The 22792-nt window shown below is 39.4% G+C and overlaps 1 protein-coding gene across 7 annotated transcripts in view; it reads right to left on the bottom strand.

Annotated features, from left to right (window-relative positions):
* The window catches only part of PKP4 (plakophilin 4), a 194168-nt gene that overhangs the window by 2629 nt on the left and 168747 nt on the right, over nt 1-22792 (bottom strand). For 5 of the 7 annotated variants that reach the window (XM_024219089.2, XM_024219063.2, XM_024219072.1 and 2 more), the window contains 9 exons: nt 20650-20833; nt 19531-19648; nt 18781-18972; nt 18415-18588; nt 16409-16559; nt 11988-12183; nt 6699-6783; nt 6457-6574; nt 2311-2442 (listed from right to left, as the gene is read on the bottom strand). In XM_024219089.2, the coding sequence (XP_024074857.1) occupies nt 2311-2442; nt 6457-6574; nt 6699-6783; nt 11988-12183; nt 16409-16559; nt 18415-18588; nt 18781-18972; nt 19531-19648; nt 20650-20833 (1350 nt within the window). The remainder of the gene's footprint in view (nt 1-2310; nt 2443-6456; nt 6575-6698; nt 6784-11987; nt 12184-16408; nt 16560-18414; nt 18589-18780; nt 18973-19530; nt 19649-20649; nt 20834-22792) is intronic. The other 2 variants (XM_024219078.2, XM_024219096.2) reach the window with 2 other exon arrangements.

Genomic DNA, 22792 nt, shown 5'->3' with positions numbered 1-22792 from the left:
GAGGGTTGCTTCCTGGACTCTGGCCGGTAGGCCCCACTGCCCTGTAGCCAAGGGCTGTGTTATAGACTCCTGCCGTCAGGCTGCGTCTCCTTGAAGTAAAGGGGACGCCATAGACTCTGGCCTGGACTGAAGGGCTATTTTACGGATGGTGGCGGATAGTCCACGCCGCTCGCAACCTTAGGGGCGTGGACCATCACAGCCTGACATGGTCTACTATATCAAGATAGCGTCACTACTGTCATGACATCTAAAGTATTAATGACAGTGGCTAAACCGTGCACCTTGCATATTATTGTGTTTTGTTTTTTTAAATAAAATCTACAACCTTTCCTTCTAATTTATTTCCATGGCACTGGGATTGAGGTTTTCCTTATGCTGAACATGAAGGCAGAGTCCATTGGAACATATTTAAAGTTACAGGTGGGAAATGTTTTTGTTTTCTGTGGTTATTTTAATAGATTTTCCTCCGTAAGTCTGAGGTGAAGAGAGAGTAGGCACCTGACCACAGAGATAGGTGAAGCATGAGTATTTTCTGCCCTCCATTTATATCTATAAATAACTTAGAGTGAGGAATCTATCCCAGCTTGGAACTGAAACAAGATTTATGGGTCCAAAAGTAGAAGATTTACTAGTTGGGGTAAAAGAGAATCTCCATTAGCTGTCAGCAGCAGTAGAACCTTAATCTTCTTCCTAGGGTGTTGCCACTAGAGGGCAAAATCATTACCCTTGGTGAAAATCAAAAATGAATCATCATAAAGGGGAGTAGTAACTGAACATTGGCAGTAAAATGACTTCCCCTGGATATGTACTCTGAGGGCTTGTACTTAGGACTTCTGGATTGTAAAGCATGAGCCTTTACTGCCTGAACTAAAAGATCAGGTAATTATCTAAATGCAGGAACAGACTCACATAATCCTTTATATATGTTTTAGCCATTACAGGGAACAAAACATCATGGTGTTAGTGTGGGCTACAATAAATTAAGTGAGAGCAGAATGTTTTGAGCTCAAGATAGACTGGAAACCACAAATTCCTCAATTCTAATCTTTGCTCTGCCATCAACTCTACCTGTTGCTTTGATCAAATTACCTGACGATTAGCTTACACCTTAGATTCCCCTTATGTAAAATGGTGATATGCCATCTATCATCTACCTCAAAAGGAACAAACCCCATACCTATAACAAATTAGTTTATTGGTGGCCGAAAAACAAACAAACAAAAAAAAAAATAGAAAAGTTATGTGATGCGTCTATGCAAAAACTGTTACTTTACAACAATGCCAGCCGGACAAATAAATCTCACAATATATGTTTTAACAGGCATTTCCTTAGAAAAGAACATTGTATTTGCAATGTAGCATTCCTGATGTAAAACACCCATTTACTGCCATAGTAACCATACATCATTAGTAAACAGTAATGTGAAATCACAGCTTAAAAGACAACAGCACAAATGAGATCTGTCCCGCAGCAGCAATTAAATTGCCTCAGGATTTTGATGTTGTTTAATAAACCAGCTTTTTAAATAAGGAATTTGTGTTTTTCCCTGTTTACTCTGCTTTACTTGGGGAGCATAATAATATGTAAGACAGTTGAGATCAGGGAGAATATGAAGTCTTGGCATATTTCCCCCCCTAATATTTATGAATAAAGACATAAAATAAAAATAAATATTCAACATGGTTTGATTATAAATGTTCAGTTTGGTATAATCAAAGATCACTTTTAAATGGTAAGCCCAACATGTGCTGTTATTCACTGAACCACAACCTTCCCACATTTTTAAAGACAAATATGTAACCTGATCTCTTCTTTTTCGGGTAAATTGGGCATTTCTAAGAGAAACAGCAAAAAATAACCGAAACAAAAACCCCATTCTGACACACACACAGTAAAATTAATAAATAAAAATGAACACAAAAACAATGTAAAAAGTGCAGAAGCATAAGTAACTGAATCTCAGGGCAGCTGAGATGTCAAGATACATGCCAGTTTTTACTTACACAAATTCCTTTGCAGCACAATATTTAAGTTGGCTTCAAATTTTATTACATTGATGCATTGTTTTTAAAACAACAAATGCAAAACAACAGTATAAAACGGTCATATCTGGGAGGAAAGTGATTTGCTCAAGGAATCAATGGTGAACAACTGACATAGCATTATTGTTCAAGACAATTTTGTTGCTGCTGAGGAATGCAACAAAAATAGTCCAATCACTAGTTTTTAACTGCACACAGTACATTGTTCCAGGCCGAAAGAGTATTTTAGAAGCATTTTGTTTAGAGTAAATCTAACTGGTCTCTTACCAGTATATATGTCTTTATGCGTAATGACATCACCTTGGCTATTGTAATACTGCATAGAAGGTTGTGTCCTATTGTATTCAGAACGAGGTTCTCTAATTCCTAACAGTGCTGGCGATGAAGATGTGCTGCCAACTGATGAAAAGGAGGTAAGAGAAAGAAAGAGCATCAGTGTCTGAAAAAACCTTAGGGAAATGAGAGTGATAGCTGGAGATATGACAATGAGTTTGGTTATAGAATCATCACCACTCTCAAAAATATTGTCTGGTACAAGTGAGGCCAAATGTCTTCAACAACTCAAGAATCATGAGAACGCTGAATGACCACACTGCATCAGAACAATGGTGCATCTAGCCCAGTATCCTATCTTCTGTCTGTGGCCAATGCCAGATGCTTCAGAGGGAATCAAGAGAACAGGGCAATCATCAGCTTCTGGCAGTTAGATGCTTAGAACACCCAGAGCATGGGGTTGCATCCCATATCATCTTGGCTAATAGCCGTTGATGGACCGATACTCCAGGAACTTATCTATTTTTTTTTTTTTTAAAACCAGTTGTACTTTTGGCCTTCACAACATCTCCTGGCAATGAATTCCACAGGTTGATTGTGCGTTGTGTGAAGAAGTACTTCCTTTTGTTTGCTTTAAACCTGCTACCTATTATTAATATCATTGGGTGATCTCTGGTTCTTGTGTTATGTGAAGGGGTAAAAAATACTTATTAACTTTCTCCACACCATTCATGATTTTGTAGACCTCTGTCATATGCCCCCTTTTTTCCAAGCTGAAAAGTCCCAGTCTTATTAATCACTCCTCATACGGAAGTTGTTCCATACTCCTAATAATTTTTGTTGCGCTTTTCTGAACCTTTTCCAATTTCAATATATCTTTTTTGAGATGGGGTGACCACATCTGCATGCCGTATTCAAGGTGTGGGTGTACCAAGAATTTGTATAGTGGCACTATGATATTTTCTATCTTATCTATCCCTTCCCTAATGGTTCCTAACATTTTTAGATTTTTTTTTGACTGCTGCTGCATATTGAGCGGATGTTTTCAGAGAACAATCCACAATGACTCCAAGAACTCTTTCTTGAGTGGTAACAGCTAATTTAGACCCCATCATTTTGCATGTATAATTGGAATTATGTTTTCCAATGTGCATTACTTTGCATTTATCAACACTGAATTTCATCAGCCATTTTGTTTCACAGTCACCCAGTTTTGTGAGAGCCTTTTACTCCTTGCAATCTGCTTTGGACTTAGCTATCCAGAGTAATTTTATGTCATCTGCAAATTTTGCCACCTCGCTATTTACCCCTTTTTCCAGATCATTGATGAAAATGTTGAACAGCACTGGTTCCATACAGATCCTTGGGGAACACCGCTATTTACTTCTCTACATTCTAAAAACTGACCATTTATTCCTACCGTTTCCTGTCTTTTCCTGTCATGAGAGGACCCTCCTTCTTATCCCATGATTGCTTTCTTTGCTTAAGAGCCTTTGGTGAGGGACCTTGTCAAAGGCTTTCTGAAAGTCAAAGTACATTATATCCACTGGATCACCCCTGTGTACATGTTTGACCCCTTCAAAAATTCTAACAGATTGGTAAGGCTTGATTTCCCTTTACAACAGCTGTGTGGACTCTTCCCCAACAAACTGTGTTCATTTATGTGTTTGGTAATTTTGTTCTTTACTGTAATGTCAACCAATTTGCCTGGTACTGAAGTTAGACTTACTGGCCTGTAATTGCTAGGATTGCTTCTGGAACCTTTTTAAAAATGTGCGTCAAATTAATTATCCTCCAGTCATCTGGCACAGAAGCTGATTTAAGTAATAGGTTACATACCACAGTTAGTAGTTCTGCAACTTCATATTTGAGTGCTTTCAGAACTCTTGGGTGAATACCACCTGGTCTGGGTGACTTATTACTGTTTATCAATTTGGTCAAAAACCACCTCTAATGACACCTCTATCTGGGATAGTTCCATAGATTTGCTACACAAAAAGATTAGCTGAGGTGTAGGAATCTCCCTCACATCCTCTGCAACGAGGACCAATGCAAAGAAATCATTTAGCTTCTCTGCAATGGCCTTGTGTTCCTTGAGTGCTACTTTAGCACCTCGATTGTCCAGTGGCCTCAATGATTGTTTAGCAGGCTTCCTGCTTCTGAGGTACTTAAACATTTTTGTGTCTTTTGCTAGTTGCTCTTCAAATTCTTTTTTGACTTACCTAATTATACTTTTATGCTTGACTTGCCAGAATTTATGCTTCTTTATTTTCCTCAGCAGAATTTAACTTCCGATTTTTAAATGCTCCGTTTGCCTTTAACCGCTTCTTTTACTGGGTTGTTTAGCCATGGTGGCACTTTTTTGGTCCTCTTACTATATTTTTTAATTTGGGGTATATGTTTAATATGAGCCTCTGTTATGATGTTTCCACTCGGCTTGCAGGCATTTCACTCTTGTGACTGTACCTTTTAATTTCCATTTGACTAGCTTCCTCATTTTTGTATAGTTCCCCTGTCTGAAGGTAAATGCTACTGTGGAGGGGTTCTTTGGGATTTTCCCTCCCACAAGGATGTCATATTTAATTACATTATGGTTGCTACTACTGAGCAGTTCAGCTATATGCACCTCTTGGACCAGATCCTGTGCTCCACTCAGGACTAAATCTCCCCTTGCGGGTTTCAGGACTAGCTGCTTCAAGAAGCAGTCATTAATGCTGTCTTGAAACTTTATCTCAGCATTCTGTCCTGAGGTGACATATACCCAGTCAATACAGGGATAGTTGAAATCCCCCATTATTATTGAGTTTTCTATTTTTGTAGCCTCTCTAATCTGGAGAATTCACAATCATCATCATCAGCCTAGTCAGGTGGTCAAATGCTATATTCCTACTGCTATCCATAGAGATTCTATTGCACCATTGGATTCATTTAAGATTTTTTACTATATTGGACTCCATACTTTCATTTACATATAGTGCCACTCCCCCATCAGCATGATCTACTCTGTCATTCCTATATATTTTGCACACTGGTATTACTGTGTCCCATTGATTATTGTTGTTCCACTGTTTCTGTGATGCCTATTACATCAATATCCTCATTTAATACTAGGCATACAAGTTTACCCATCTTAATATTTAGACTTTTTGCATTTGTACACAAGCACTTATAAAATTTTTCACTTTTTAGCTGCCTACCATTATGTGATGCAATTGAATGGGGACTCTTTCATTTGACTGTTTCTCTTCAGTTCCTACCTGTACTTTATCAATACAGAGTATCCCCATTAATAGACCCTCCCCTACGGGATGTTTCTGTCCGAACTGTGTGCTCCTCTGCATCTGTCGGCTTTCCACCAGCCCCTTAGTTTAAAAACTCCTCTATGACCCTTTTTAATTTTACATGCCAGCAATCTGGTTTCTGCTTTGGTTTAGGTAGAGCCCATCTTTCCAGTATAGGCTCCTCCTTCACGAAAAGGTTTCCCAGATACTAATAAACCTAAACCCCTTCTCCCTATACCCTTGTTACATCTATGCATTGAGACCCTGCTATTCTGCCTGTCTAACTGGCCCTGTGTGTGGAACTGGAAGCATTTCAGAGAATGCTACCGTGTAGGTCCTGGACTTCAATGTCTTATCTAGCAGCCTAAATTTGGCCTCCAGAACCTCTCCTCCCCAGCACTGCACATATGCCTGTCTAGATGTCTTGAGAGATCCACAACCTTCACATTTGGCAGGTAATTCACTAAGCGGTTCTCCTGGTCATCAGATACCCAGCTATCTATATTTCCAATGATCAAATCTCCCATTACTATTACCAGTGTCTTCCTAATAACTGGGATTCATGTCTCCTAACAACAAACACTTTGAAGGAAGTATTATTATAGTATATAAATATTATATGCATAAATCATACTGTGTTTTGTTTTGTAACAAAATATAAAAGAAAACCCTTAATTCCAATGCACTGGTCTGAAAAGCAAGACTGATAAGTAATCTAAGGGCTAAAAACTGTAATATCACTGAAAGTAAGGTAGGCACATTCAAAGGTACCCTGAAGTTCTAAAAGAGACATACTAGATCCCCCTCAAATGGAAAAGCCCTTCAGGCAACCTGTCCACAAAGAGGGATATTAACTGACCTGACTGAATTATAGGTGACATTTGCTGATTTGTTGTAGACAAGGAAGGATGTGATTTGAATCTGTCTCGTTCTAATGTTGATACTGGTGTAATAAAATGATTCTGATTCCATCCATCCTGTGGAGTGGGAAAAGGAGTATGTCAAAATGAATTACATTTCATTAAAATAAATGGTTCAGAATCATTGTGAAGTTGTTTCCAGATGAATGCTAATTTTGTCAGAACCATACTTGTAATTTACCTTTTTATAAATGCTACGGAGGTCTCGGTATTGCCATAATGTATTCAATACCTGAGCTGCTGCCTTGACCACTTTAAGTGATGATCTAAGAAGATAAAGAATATTATATTATTATACAGGATTGACTCTTGTAAAGAAAGTGCATGTACGCATTACAGCTTGAAACACTATGTGAAATGGGCTGGGAAGTCTCAGCCTAAGGCCCAGTGAACAGATTACCATGTCACAAAAATTCCACTACTGCAAGTACCAGTCATATTGGCAGTCTCAGCAAAGAGGCTGTATAGGACTGTAAGACACAGCTTGACACTAGAAGTGATCCCTTCAGGTGAGCCTTGAAACACATGAAAAAGCAGTATGGGTATGTCTACAACACACCAAAAAAAAGCAGTGGCTGGCTTGGGCTCGTGAGGCTTGGGCAGCGGGGCTGTTTCATTGTTTTGTAAACTTCTAGGTCCCAGAGCTCAGGCTCCAGCCCGAGCCCGGAAGTCTACATGGCAATGAAACAGCCCCACAGCCCGAGCCTGATCCAGCTGGCATGGGCCAGCCGTGGGTTTTTCTTTGTTGTGTAGACATACCCTATGGGGTAGTCAGGACTGCTAGTATCTGTGGTGTACATGTTTGTGAATAAACTTCTCTCTCCGGGGCTGTCAATCCAGCACACTTCATGAAAGCATATGTTACATAAAATAACATTCAAATATATCATAATAAATCATTTACACTTCTGCCTTTAAAGCAACCATCCTATACAAATATAAAGATTATTGTAGGCAGGGCTGGTAGATAGTAATAACATTGCCTGTCTCTTCCCATTATAAGATCCTGTTTTCAGTTTCTTATAACTTTGCCACACTTTACCATTTGGGCTGCAATGTTCTGTGTCAGGTATCTGCCTCAGGCTATTTATTTATTTATAAATTTCAGCAGTTTCCAGGAACAAGGCAAGGAAAAAAAATACACTTTTGCCACGTTAAAAAATTCTGGGGACTTTTTCTATGACAAGCAATAGCGCCCCTATACATTGGAGCAGGAACTTGAAATATGGCAGGGGGTAGCCTTTGTATCAGGGATATGCCTTTTGCTGTCCCTGTAAAAATCTACCCCAGTTTAACCAAGTTATAAACTTTAAAAAAAACAACAACAAATCGCAGTTCCCACATGCTCAGTAGAGACTTAGATTTTAGCAGCTAAATTCCCCAAAGATTTCATCTTCACTGAGCATGCTCCATCTCCTCATAGCTTCTAGTGCTGACAGGACTGTGCATGCACCATCCCCACAGAGTGACTAGAGGGGGATGGGAGAGAGAAACCATGACTTAGTGCTGGGATGGTGGAGTGAAAAAACACAGATTAGCTGGACAAAGAGGCTGAGACTAGGGACCAGTAGGGGTGAGGAACAGGGCAGGGAAGAGAGGAGACAGATCTGACAAACGGTTACTTAACTGCAGTTCTTTGAGGTGTGATGCAGACGTGAATTCCACTTTGGTGTGTGCACGGCCCAGTGCAACGAGTGACAATTTTGCCCAGCAGTATCCGTAGAGGGGGATCGCTCGCACCTTGAGGCTGTAGCCTCCCCTGGCTATATAAGGCATTGCTGCTCCAACCCCCCTCAGATGCACTTTCAGTGAGCGAAGCGCAAGTCCCAACGACTGAAGATGCAGCAGGTACCCCAAGATGTCATGGATAGAAGCTAGTGTTGGTTGAATTCTATGAGCCAATGACCACACTGAAAACAGCTTCCTTTTAGCTGAATAGGCCATTCTGGTAGAAAACTTTCTATTGTTGAGTAGGGCCTGTTCAGCTGTCACCAAACTCTGCTCTTCCTCCTCATTTAGCCACGAAGCTACCCCGTGAGATGTAGGGGACTGAATGCAATGTGTGACTGTGATTCTTTGTGAGCAGGTCAGGATGGAGAGGATGGGGTATGGGAGACTGAACTGACAATGCGGGAAAGTCAGAGAACCAGCACTGCCTCAGCCATGTTGGGACAATGAGAATGAGCTTGGTCCAATCTGCTTTCAGCTTGAGGATGATCTGTGGGATGATCGGGTTTTGGGGAAAAGCATACAGGCAAGCCAAATGCCAGCTGAGATGGAAAGCATCAGACAGGGAGCCCAGACTGAGGCCTCTTGAGAGCAAAACAGGTGACGTTTCCTGTTGTCCCTTGTAACAAACAGGTTGATTGTCGGAATGCCCCACGCTATGAAGATGACCCAGAGGACACTTCTCTTCAGAGACCATTAGGGAAAAATTCCTGCTCAGATGGTCTACGAAATGATTCAGGACTCTGGGCAATTGGTCAGCTATTGGTTAGTGCTCTCTGTAAAGGGCTTCACTTACCACTGTAGCACCTCCTGCTGGCTGTCTTGGGAATTAGCTCTGCATGTTAATGCGCCCTCTTCGGGTGGTGCCTTGCTGCTATCACTCCTGGTTTAGGACCCATGTCTCTCCAAGGAATGCAGCGTCCTCTTCTGCGACACACACTGTGCTCCCCACTTCCGGGACCTGCAGTCCGCTGTTCAGTCATTTCCCTTAGTGGCTACTGCACTGAATTGTCTGGCCACTTCCTCTTTGACCTTGCCTCAGGGCCTCAGCAGCCAGCCAGGAGCTCTCTTGCTCCCCCGGTCCCTGCTAGCAGCACTGCTCTGTCCAGGGTGCTGGCAGTTCTCTCAGCCCTCCAGAGACACAATCCTTCCTCCCTGGGCTCCCAGCAGAGAACTGCCAGCCTCTGCCCTGCAGCTCCCTTTTTATATGGGCCTGCTTGGCTGCTCCCGTCAACCCTTCCCTAATTGGCTGCCTCCAGTGCAGCCTCCCTAGGGCTGCTTTTAACCCCTACCAGTGAGGGGCAGCTGCCTCATCACACTCTCCTTGATGCAGAACTGCCACAACCTGATTGCCTCTTGGGACAGAATCCTGGAACACATTCTCCCTTGCTTGTTCACATAATGCATTGTGGTGGTATCGTTGTAAGTATGTGAACCATTGAGCCCGATACGGTCCAGAAAAGCATGACATGCATTGTAGAAGGCCTGAAGCTCCAGCAAATTGATAAGGACTCCTGCTCCAACCACAGACCTTGAACTTTCAGCAACCCCAGGTGTGCTGCCCATCAGGGAGGCATCAGTGACAGCAGACCTGGTTCACACGGGCCAGAGGGAATGCCCTGGCAAACATTCTCTGGACACATCCACCACTGCAAGGAGTCCAGGACCAGTTAAGAAAGATGAACCAATCTGTCTAGGGGGTGAAGAGTTGGATGGTAAACCATCCTGAGCCACATTTGGAGAGGGGTGAAGGTGCAATTTTGCTACTGGACCATCTCGATGCAAGCTATACTAAGGGTACTAATTAACTATATACAACCAGAAAAGTCACTAAAAATAGAGGGTTTGCGAGGTGAAAATCACACAGAACTCTGACTCCAGCTGGGGCGGAAGAAAGAACAGAGGGAGGTCAAGGTGACATTGCCTCATATAGCTAAAGGAGGTGCTACAGCACAAGGCATGAGCACCTCCCCTCTATGGGTTCTGCTAGGTAAAATTTATGGCTCCGGTGCACACACACCTAAGTGGAATACAGAGCTGCATCTACTTGAAGAAGGAGCTGAGGTTCAGGGGTGGAGAACTGTGACTGACTGCTCAAAGAGACTGGGATAAGGAGCCAGGAGACTGAAATTGGATGAGAAACCTGGGCAGATAGATTGGGACTGGGTGTCAGTGTGGAGGAAGGAGGAATGTGAGCTGTAGACTGGACAAGAAGCCAGGAGTAGGGAACAGGGACTGACTGGTCAAGGAGATTGGGGCTGGGATAAGAAGCCATGGGAATGGATAGGCAAGGGGACTGGGACAGGGCAAGGAGCTAATGGTTAGGTAGAGACAAGATAGGGACAGGTTGGAGAGGATGGGGCAGAAGGGGTCAAGCTTGGAGGAAATGGTAGTGTCTGTGCCCGTTAGATCACTGTCTCCTCCGCAGCCTGGAATGGAAACCAAGATCTATGAGTTTCACCATTCCTCTGCTTTCAGCAAATATATATGAAACCTATGGTCAAAATGTCCCATGCCCCTCTAATGCTGGTCATTCAGTGTGCAGGATGGACCTTCTCTGGAAATAAATCAGGGTGGTGTGGTAAAGGAGGCTCTTGTCTTTAGGATCCCTTCATCATTTGTTGCACAAATTGGAAGGTGTGTCATGAATGAGGCAGGAGAATGCTTCCCTGAAGAATTGGATTTTATCACTCCCTCTACCACATAGTTTCCGTGTGATACTAGTCAAGTCATTTCATTCAAACTTTTCACAGGTGGACATTACTTAGGCACCCCTCATTTTCTGGCTGCCAAACTTGATACCCTTTGAGTCTAATTTACAGATGTACCGAGTACTCACAACTGCAACTAAAGGTAATGGGAGCTTGGCTTTGAGCATATAAAATGCTATGTAATCGTAAATACTTTGAATAATTAGGCTGTAAGCATCTCATACTGGGCATCCAAAATTAGTGGATACCGTTGACCTTAATCTCGCCGTGCCTTAGGTCCTCAGCTGTAAAAAGAGGATAATACCTTCTCATCTCACAGGGTTATTACGAAAATAAAATTAATTAATGACTAGGAAGCACTCAGATATTACAGTGATGAGCACCATAGAAAAGCCCATGAAGAAATTAAGAATTTTTTTTTTCAGAGAAGGATTTGGGTAGTGTGCAGTAAGACCTAGGACCAAACACTGAACTGTGAGGAGAAAACAAAATATTGAGGAGCTGCTCATTAAGTGAGCAACCTCCATGCTGTGCATGGATTGAGACAGAGGTCCTGTGGAAAAAATAATGTGATCATATATAATTAAATACTTTATCATAATGTTATGCACAAGGGGGCCAAGATTAGGGTTCCACAGGCAATCTTAATCCTGGCATTTCCTAACTTCTACTTGCCTGACTTTTCAAATCTTAATAATGTTCTATTAACTTTTGTGTGTGTGTTTAATATTCATAACATCATTTTCAGATACTTTTATTTTATAGGTCCAATGAATCTGACTACAGTATATTACTGTACAACCCCTAGAAGCTTTATATGGAGAATACTGTACAATGTAAATGATTGGCAAGTACTATATGGAAATAATACAGTTTGCAGCTGTGGGAGACTGCTCGTCTTATCAGCAAACCTGAACCGAAGGAACAAATCCTTTTTCTGCATGAAATTCACTTTACAAGTTTTGTTTTCTTGTTTTTATCTGAAATGGATGAAAGAAACATTTTGCTTGCAAATCTAGCTGCCCACTTGCCTGTCACCCCTTCCTTTTGTTATGTTCACCAGTTTTTCTATTCCTCCTGTGTCAGCCAAAGCTTTGGCATTTTCCATGTTTTTACTGGTGACCTCATGCAAAGCACAGCAGATTGCTGCTACAGTCTCATCAGACAATATGCTTGGGCCATTGCCTCCCGGAAGGCGATTCACCAGATCTCGCATAGCGTATTTACCTACAAAAATCCATAAACCAAGTTAGGAAACGCACTTTGCAATTTACATTTGAAACATAAGCACTCTGACAAGAAATATATGTCTAAAAGCAACAATGAGGAAAATAGAATAAAAAATCAACACTAAGTGGAAAACTGAAATAATTCAGATTGCACACAGAGGCAAGAGACACTGTAATGTAATTTGCTAAATGGAAAATACATTGCGTTTTTCTTCTGGATTAGGAAAAGACTGATAAAAAAATATTATGGCCATGTGCCAATGTACACAGACATACACTGATCTGTGAGCTTATTTATTTTAGTTAAGGATGTTTAGCAGAGTTGTTTTAAAGCAAGAGAGAAGCAATGTTACAAAAAGATTACTTAAGCATCTTTCAAACAACTTCTATTTTATAGAAATGTGTAAGACGTAACTCTTGTGCATATTCCAGTCTTCTTTAGGCAGGACTTGAATTGATAGGTGGTTATTGCATGATCACATTTCATTGTTTCTGATTGTGATAGTTTAAAAAAAGGTTGAATAAAGGAATAAAAGGTTGAGAAAATGTTGGAACTTGCTATCACTTACCCTTTCCCCTAATTCAAGTCATGCCTTAGTTGCTGATAGATACTATGATTATTTGAAACTCTTTATACCTTTAGATGGACACAAACCACCACTTGACCAGAAAATAGCACAAATAAAACTGTTTAACAATGTTTATGTACACTATAGGATATCTGTTGACGCATCCATATAGGAAGAGATGCAATAAAGAATTTGGCTAAATAAAGTGGATAGAAGGCACAACTTGGCCTTAATACTGGATAGTTTAGAAATAGGAATTATTGATCAGAAGTAGAATTGCTACAGGAAAAAGGACATTATTTCTCATCACTGGGGGAGCAGTAGGCTCATACTGAGATTTCCTTTTAGAGAGGTGTGCAGAAGCCTTTCTGTAGTTTTGGAGGTATTACCAGACATTCTGTTCACCTCATTTATCAACCATAAAAGATTAGATCTCAGCTCTTTCAGATTTCAATTACCAACTGACAAACAGGAATAATCACTTTGCAAACAAAGGAAATTAACTAAAGCTAAAGTAAATATTATTTTTATTGAAGACATATATTTAGATATAATGGTGAATAATGGGATAAATTGTACATACAGGTACTAACTTTGTATTTGCATAATGTGTCAGGGGAGAAATTCTGATCCTTAACCACAAAAGAAATGCTACTGAAAGTAACTTCTTTTTAAGCATACTAGAAAACTGCAATATTTTTTAAAACCAGACAACTTGGGATATATTGATACTGTGACTCCACCTGCCTTTGAGGGAACTAACCAAAAGGTGAAGTGGTGGCACCTTTGGTGTAGTACCTGCTAGGGTGTGGAATTCAATCTACCTTGACATTTGCTAGAGTGTTTATATCCCCACATTTAAAAACAAACAGATTTTTCCTCAAGGCTTTTATTTAAAAAAAACCACCTATATATAACTTTATTATTTCCATAATTAGACACTTTCTCCTCTTTTCTTGGTTGGATCTTTCATCTGTTTATCTTATCTATCTACTTTTTGGAAGATTTTGATTATTATATTGTTTGTAGATATGTGCAAAATATTAGGTACACACATTTTCCAACTACAACAGGTCTATTTTAAAGTGAAACTTAATTAATTTTTGCAAATATGTTTTTCAGAGCAAAAACATGCCAAACCTCATTTTTGTTAAATATTTCTTCACATACAAATTTAGGAAATGCAGAGTTATGTAAGACAAAGTTGGCAAAAGTATATTGCAAAATTCCAGAAACAAAAATTGTAACCCTCTCAGTACTTCTAATGTTATTTTGATTTTATTTATTTAGATTGGAAAAAAAATCAAACTCTGAGGTCTACATACAAGACTTAAAATTCCCAGTAGAATAATTATATTAGTCCAGTTAAATCTGGGTATGTCTATTTTGCAAAAAAGATCCGTGGCAGCGAGTCTCAGAGCCCAGGTCATCTGATTCGAGCTTGTGCTATGGGGCCAAAAATAGCAGACTAGATGTTTAGGCTTGAGCCTGAACTCTGAGACCTGGCAAGAAAGGCGGGTCTCAGAGCCCCGGCTCCAGTCCAAGTCTGTGAATCTACATTGCTGCTTTTAGCCCATTGTGTGAGCCCCATAAGCCTCAGTCAGTTGACCTGAGCTCTGAGACTTGGGCCACAGGTCTTTTTTTGCAGTATAGATGTACCCTCCACTGTCACTGACCCCACTATCATAGTCAAAACTACACAAAAACAATTATCCCATACCAATCAATAATTCCATCCCCTTCTCAAAATTCTGTGGAAAACTAGATCGGTTTTGCAGCATGTCTGGAGGCTTAACAAATCCAGGCTCTGGTAGACAGAAGAGAGGGCCCATTCCAGAGTTGAGCAGCCTCAGGAAAAATACTATGCCAGTATCTCTCTTTCGTACACTTAGAGAGGTCCAGCTGGGTATTATCAGGATGCTGCAAACACTGTAGCACCCATCTTCTTACTGCCTTCTTGTTCGCCTCATAGAAATTGAGCAAGAGAGGGGAAAGAATAGAACCCTGCCTTACCTCCAGTCTCAGGGTGCATAAATGATAGCCCACAATCACCTGCTGGTGCTCCAATGTAAAAAGGAGTAAAAACACTTAAAAGGGGCTCCCATCTACTCCTGCCAAAACTTAGAGCCTGTTAAAGCCTTATGATCAGCTGTATAGTATGATCAACTATATTTGACTGAAGACAATGTATAGGTCTAATAAAATCAACACAAACTCTATTTGTTCACCAACAGAAGATCACTGACCAATGCAGCTATTGTAGTTTCCATCCCATGCCTGGATATACATAGACCCCTAGACTGATCTATGAATCTGAAGACTGTTAATATTACCAAAGCTGCTTCACCAACATCTTTCTCAATAATCTTTACCTAAATCACAAAGCAGTAGGTATTGATCTATAGTTGGCAAGATCATTTTTATGATCATAAAATTATTGCACATCACCCAGACTACTCAGGATGGAGAAGCTTTATAAATAAAATTATTATAAAACTGTACTTGCAGTAGCATTTACATTTCTGAGCATGAACTGTACCTCTATTTGTACAAGTAACACTGGCCTAATTACCACACTAGTCTAAAAACAAAGCCAGAAAGACTTTTTTTCCTGTTCAAAAATTAAGATTTTCTGCATCATGACAAATGTTGACAGAGTTAATTTAGGCCTGGTCCACACTAACCCCCCACTTCGGACTAAGGTATGCAAATTCAGCTACGTTAATAACGTAGCTGAATTTGAAGTACCTTAGTCCGAACTTACCGCGGGTCCAGACACGGCAGGCAGGCTCCCCTGTCGATGCCGCGTACTCCTCTCGCCGAGCTGGAGTACCAGCGTCGACGGCGAGCACTTCCAGGATCGATCCCAGAAGATTGATTGCCTGCCGCCGAACCAGGAAGTAAGTGTAGACGTACCCTTAGACTAGAACAGTCAAGGGTGAGGCATTGCAGCATATGCTGTTCCACTTCCCGTGATTGGTATTGCAAGGTTTCGTATCTAGGGCAGGACAAGTGCTTTTATTTAAGCAGAAAAGTATAGAAGATGAGAAAGGCACAGGTTGGAGGTGAAGAGAGTTCATCATTAGTTTAGAAAAGGGAAATAATTAATGAATTATCTCTAGAAGGACAGCCCTGTCAATTACATATATATGTATACTTAGACTTGGAGCTGGTTTCTGGTGGAAACAATTATTATGGCAGGAGAAACAAAACAAAACAAATCTGATATTGTCAGAATAAAGCATTTATTTGTGTGTTGAGACCTGAACTGTTAAATCCCTTTATGATACAGGACCCTGTAGCCCTTTGAGAAGGTTACTAGTTAGCTTCAAGAAAGGGGAGTGGTATTTCTCATCATGTTTTACAATGAAACTTCCTGTATGATTCAGTTTGAATTCAAGCAACTTCTTTTTGCTGTAAGGGGACTGGCTGCACAGGTTGACTAAAGACAAACAAATAAGACAATGTTGCTCCAAAAAGCTATTTCTGCCAAGAAGACTAAAATGTATGTGACTCTAATGATGTGATATGATTGATACACAACTAGCTCACATGGTGTATTCTCATCCTAAAATAAATTTTCTTCAAGCACTGAAGGAAGGATTGCGTTGTGCTGCTATCCCTGCATACTTAAGTATAGTTACATATACTTACCAATAAGCTCCTTATTGCGAACATCTAAAGCCATATTCCTTAAGGCAGTTGCCACAGAAGAAACAACTCTATCATTATCCATTCTCAGAAGTTCCACAAGGATTGGAAGCCCTTTTTCTTTTCTGACAGCAGCTCGAATATATGCTGCAAACTATTACACAAAACTCAATTACTTACACACCTACCATATTAAAACAGCACCAATATTATCTTTTACTGTATTACAATTCATACATGTTTTAGTGAGAAAGTTCCAAAGGCAGACACAAGAAGTGGGTGCCCAGTTCCCATTACTTGGCACTGGGAGTTAGGCCTCTGTGCCACTGAAATTGTTCTCCTTGTAGAAGAATGTTTAAATATATGAATTAATAAAAGAAATGTAGTGACAAAGGAGGTTAAATCTATTAGAGAGGGAATAGTATTTCAGGAAAAAGATTGATTAAAAATGTCAGTCACAAAAGCTTGAAAATCCCAAATGATATCTGTCAGCTATTTTTGTATAGCAAAGAAAGCAATGAGTATTTTTATTTCTATGACAAATACATAAAAGTGATTAAAAAGAGATGTCATGTGGTGCCTTTGCAATGGACCATACATGAGGGCCAGAAGCAGGAGTGCACAGTTGGAATATAGCAGCAAATAATAAAAATTATGCCCTGCTCTTGTTAATAACCAATTAGGTATCAACTACCATCATTTACTGTAATACCCATGTTCTGATACTTGGGAAGAGGTGGTACTTGCATCTATTATTTTGTACATTTTTTAGCTGGCTTTGGTCTTTTTGGCAGTCATTTTCCACCACAATTCAGTGTTCAAAATTTTTTTTGGCACACGTATTCAATGGGAAAAACCTACAAGTTTTCATTTTTTTTTCTAAATAGTGGTAACTGATTTTAATGCCATTCCCAATAAGCCACCCATTTTCTGCTGCTAGCTCTTCATTGCCTTTCACTGTGAAAGTGAAAAGGAGTGGAATGGAGAGGACGGTAAGGAAATTGAGACCAAGAGAAGTGTATAAAGTTTTCTTTTTCTCACCTTTACCAATGTTTTTCCCCTCACATATTTTATTTGTAAATTTATTTAAAAATGAAAACCAGAAGAACTTTATATTATGACAACTACGAATACTATTAATGAAATAATGGCTGTGGTACAGTTGGAGATTTAAACGAACGCCCAGCAATCTTGAGCTCCTGAATGCCAGACCCAGGTCTGCCATTAACACCATAAGTGGTTTTCGACAAATTGTTTAACCTCTCTCCCTCGGATTATACTTCTGTAAAACGACAATAGTATTTGCTTATCTATTTCAAAAGACAGTTGTGATCATTAGACTATTTTGTAAGTGTTTAACATAAAGGGCTACAAAAATACAAAATATCAAACTGTATGTTGTTGTTTCTCTAGACAAAAGAATACCAAGAACAAATAGGATATGAAAATAATTAGATTAAAATAACTGAAAAGAATGGAATCTCCCTAAATTAATCTTAATTCCAAGTATGTGTGTCCACATCACAAAGACATCTTGAAATTTGGCACGTTTGGTTCTGTGTTCAGACAGGCCTCGGACAGGAATTACAGAACTGCCAGGGTGTCTGAATGCACTGTGCTTGACTCTAGCTTATGCTTTGACATTTCCTTTGCTTTTCTAAACGGAGGTCAGGCAAGTATTAAGGAAGTGATGCATTTGGAGCAGGATGCTGAGGATCCTCCATTTCCATTGACTTCAATGTGAGTTTAGGAAAATGCCCACCTCAGAGGAGCCACTGAGCATATCTCAGGACTTTGGGTTTCATGGAGAAACACAGGAGGGGTGACTGTAGGACCACTAATAACATTGATTAACGGAGAAACACCATATGCACTTTAGGAAATGGCATATTCTACCCTGCTCAGATGTCATGACGTTGTTAAAGGAGAACACTTAGTTGAAGTACAAGTGTAGTAGAAGAGGTGGAAATTCATTGCCACAGGATTATGGGATGGGTTTAATACAATACCTTCCAGTTGCCTGCAGAAAGATTCTGGAGAGATCCTGCAGAGCCCTCTAAAGTAGCTGGGTTGGAGCTTTCGGCTAGAAGTGTTAGATAGGGTTTTACTACAGATGGGTGCCACAGCATTTCCACACCCTTAGGAGACTTTGAAAATCCTGGTATAGGGCCAACTCCATCCCACTGAGAAAGAAAAACACGTTAGCTGTAAGTATATTGGTTTAAGCAAAATTGAAATCAAATGTTTATATCATAATTTTAAAAAGTGGATATAGTCACCATATTACTGGATATGCTCAGTTTTCTCCCGGACACAGTATTTTACTATTGGAAAAACAATACTTGATGTTTTTATAATAGAAGAAAAATACAAACCTGATCTTCTGGTGAAGTTCGTTTTTTCTTCTTCTTTTTTTTCCCCCAGCAGCTTGGCTCTGAATCTTTGCTGGGTGATTCTTTCCCTAACAAGTCATCCAATTCATTTATACCCAGCAGACGTGCCTGAGGTACCTCCAATTCTAGGCGATAGGACAAGTTTCTCAGTGTGCACACACAGTTCTCCACTGTCTGGAACCCAAAGTATGGAGATATCCTGTAATTAATATACTTTCACAAATGGTGAAACAGCATATAAAACAAATCAAGTACAGGTGAAAATATTTTTGGAGCACAGGATTGGGGAACAAGAACTCCCAAATTCCAGTTGTCAGTCTCACAGTGGCGCTCTCTATGGCTCTGGGTAAATTATAGTCTCTCTGCTTGTTTTCTCAACTATAAAACTGGTGATAATAGGGGCCTACCTCACAGGGGTGGTATGAGGATTAATTAAGCATTTATTAAAAAGAGTTTTGAAGATAAAAAGCATGGTAAGTGCAAATTATTATTCCCCCTCCCCCCCAAAGAGTGGGTGCTTCATCGTGAGAATTAAACACACAGAATAAATAAATTTGTGTTCCACAACAGAATTTGATTTTGTGCATAAATAAATGTAGGGGTGGAAAAGGTTTTGTAAAAATAAGTAGAGCTCAAGAGTTTTGTGGTTGACTTGCACTATCCAAAACAAAAACGGCACATCAGACAACTAGTCTGATACCTAGAAATTACTTAGTTAAAATAAGCACACACCTTGCTGTCATAATCTGATGTGTTCACACATGTATGGATCACATATAGCAAAGAATCAACGAGCCCTTCACAAGACCTCATCTGCTTCCTTGCCTCTTCTCCTGCAGAGCTTAGATTCCTAAAGTGTTAAAATGCAATAAGAATATCAATCAATATACTGTATATTTATGTATGGTATTCAGAGTCATACATATATACAAGTAATGGTCTAATCAAATCATTTGCAGAAGGAAAGTCTTTTTATACAGTCGGTTGATAATATAATTTTTTTTAAAGTAGTCTCATGTACTACACATGGCCCCTGAATTCCCTGTCATTTTTTGTGGTTTTATGTTTTCCTATTTTTAAAAGTGCTTTTTTTTTCTTATTGCTGTTTGAAACACCCACTTAAACAAGAGAGGAAACAGTGAAACTGACTATACATAAAGTGTCAAATGCAGAAGGTAAATGGATTAAAAAAAAATAGAAAAAACATATTTGTCTCTAATTGCTTTCATTTATAGTAATCTCAGATATTACTTGTAACAATAGCAGGTAAAAAAAGTTCATTCAATAGAACAATTTTTAACCTGATAGTGTCCATTTAATTTATATACATTGTTTGCTGTCAGTAATGTTTAAATATTCAATCTAACAAAGCACTCCTAGTTTTCTTACTTAGGTTTTTCATTAAAAATAAATGCCTCTAAAATTTATTTTTCATCAAAATTAAGTTTTAGATTTTATATAATCTTATTAGTGATATGAACAGTATCACATGAGTTTTGTAGAGATGGCTTTACTCAAGTTAATTCAAGGTTTGAAAGAATAAGTTTCATAGACAGTACCTTCAATATCAAGACAGTGGTGATTAATATGGAAAAGATTAGCTATGAGCACAAAAACAGTAGAAGCTTAATCCTTACCAAGTAGCAGCATTAATACATTCATAAAATATTACCTCTGAGCTCCTAAGTTTATGCTCTTTTCCTACTAATTGGCATGCGAGGAAGAACTAAAAGGGTTAAAAAGGATGTAACAACTATATTATTTAAGAAATTGCCATTTAAAAGGAATTTGAATACATTGTTGTATAACTTGATTACTGTGTTAACAGAGATCTTGAATAGGGTGATTTACCTCAGGCATCCCGTAGTATTGCGCAGAACTAGAGAAGTCTGGAATTTAATTTTATGATCATCGTCAAAGGAAGAATTATTCCATCCAGAATGTGGAACTATCACAGTGTTAGTTAGTGTTGATAGCGCATCTCGAATGATTGTCATCTTTACTGCATCACATGAGGACAAGTTCCAGAGAACTCCTAAAAAGGGAATTCCATTGTACTATTTAATGTCAGAAGATAACTGGTAACTTTGATTACAGTGAACAAATATAAATCAATAGTAACCACATAATATCTATCTCCTTAAACAGAGGGGAAAATTAATTTACTTATATACAACCAAAAGAAATATAGTGGATTAATTCTGTAATGCAACCTTTATTCTCCACATATGACCAACAGGTGGTCTGCAAAGTTGCCCTTAAAAGATTTATTTTACAGGTTGGGGAGACAAAGTGGTTCCTAAACTGTGGGATATGTTTTCTTCAACATTCCTCAGTCTGGTTGATCCATCAGGGAGCATACCTGTAATTTCAGATCGGCAGTGTACCAATTAAACTTCCTGATGGAACAGACAGAACATGTGATTATTATCACAATGGACCTAACGTTGGGTAAGCTGGTGGGTCCCTGGGGTGGGTGGGTGGGGATGAGCATGAGAGAGCAGGTGCACAAGTGAATGCAATATATTTCTCACATCAAAGAAAAAAAGAACCTTAGAGAAACTCCCTCTATTGATTTGATGGGGTACAAAAGAAAGATTCACTGAGGAGGACAGAGCCCTGTTTCTGTTACCTGACAGGAGAGGGAAAATTCCTCATCACATTCTAGAAGCCAGGAGGAAGATTCTCCTGTGCTTCTCTAGTAACAATACAGAGACACCCAGAACCCCAACTTAGTTGCCAAATATTCCTACATGCTCCCCGGAGATAAATACCACAATCCTGACACTTGTACCTCCAACTGCTAAACCCTTACACATCTCAACAACCAACCAAACTAGCAACTCCTCTCAGACAAAAATCTTCCCAGCACTCCCCACAAAATTACAAGCACCAACTCATAGTTCTTTAATAAGAGAGAGAGAGAGAGAGAAGCAGAGAAAATGCTGTAAAGTTGGCAGAGGATGAGAAAGAACAGTGGTGGCCAACTGTGTGGAAAATTAACTTAATACTAGGGTTCTAAGTCAAGTGGCATGCTGCATATATTCACTACTCTTCAGATGCCATCTTGCGTGCAGAATCTAAGTTTTCAATTTTTAAAAAGTGAATCTGAGAAGTAAACTGATCTCAGCTCACCTTAAGATGTTAACTCTGAAACTCAGTGATGATAACTTAAATGTCAACATTAACTATTTCACTACCTACCAGAGCATGTAGGAAAAGAGAGAATCACATTACAAAGGTCTGTACAATTTACTGTGAATGACATCTCATTTTGGAGCCATGAATGAATACTGCTTAGGAGATACTACCACTTTTCTTTTTTGCTACAGTTATGAAAGAACTAAGCCCAAAGAGCCCAGCAGACTCCATGGGTGTATCTGAACCCAACGGGAGAAGCCAAGCCCCAGGAGTTCAGCAGAGCATACATGATGTAATTTTGATCATCGTCACAATACACTGTGAGTGGTGTCTCAAATACATGGACCTTTGAAGAATATTACTTCTCCACCTGCTCTGATATCCCGTATTTGACTCCAGGCTAATACTTGCATTTTGTATGGTAGGTAAATATGTATGCAAGTTAGGTGCTCCTCTGCTTTTAGCAACATGCCAATACAACCTTTACTATTACAAAAGCTGACCATCACTACTCAGGGTTAAATTTAAATAATCATAGACACAGGAGTAAATCCACTTATTCCTGTTCATAAAGACAAACACTTGGAATCAGATTTGGCAAATTCCATTCAGTATAAAAATAATTTACAGTAAAAGTTTTAAAATTGTATTTAAGCTTAGGTCATGTGCATTTGTTTTAGAACACAATTTACACCCAACATTATTTAAGATGCAATGTTCCGGTTAACTCCACTTCATCTGAGATGACTTACTGATTGGGACAGAAGTCTTACGTTGCTTTCATTTCTGCTATTTGAAAAGAAATGGTCAGTCTGTACTCAAACAAATGAAAGACTTTTTGGGGGGTTAGACT

This window comes from Terrapene carolina, unplaced genomic scaffold, assembly GCF_002925995.2.
Source record: "Terrapene carolina triunguis isolate 2854851 unplaced genomic scaffold, T_m_triunguis-2.0 Scaffold62, whole genome shotgun sequence".
NCBI lineage: Eukaryota > Metazoa > Chordata > Testudines > Emydidae > Terrapene > Terrapene triunguis.
Note: the sequence above shows the minus strand (reverse complement) of the source record. Positions and strands in the feature narration are given on the sequence as shown.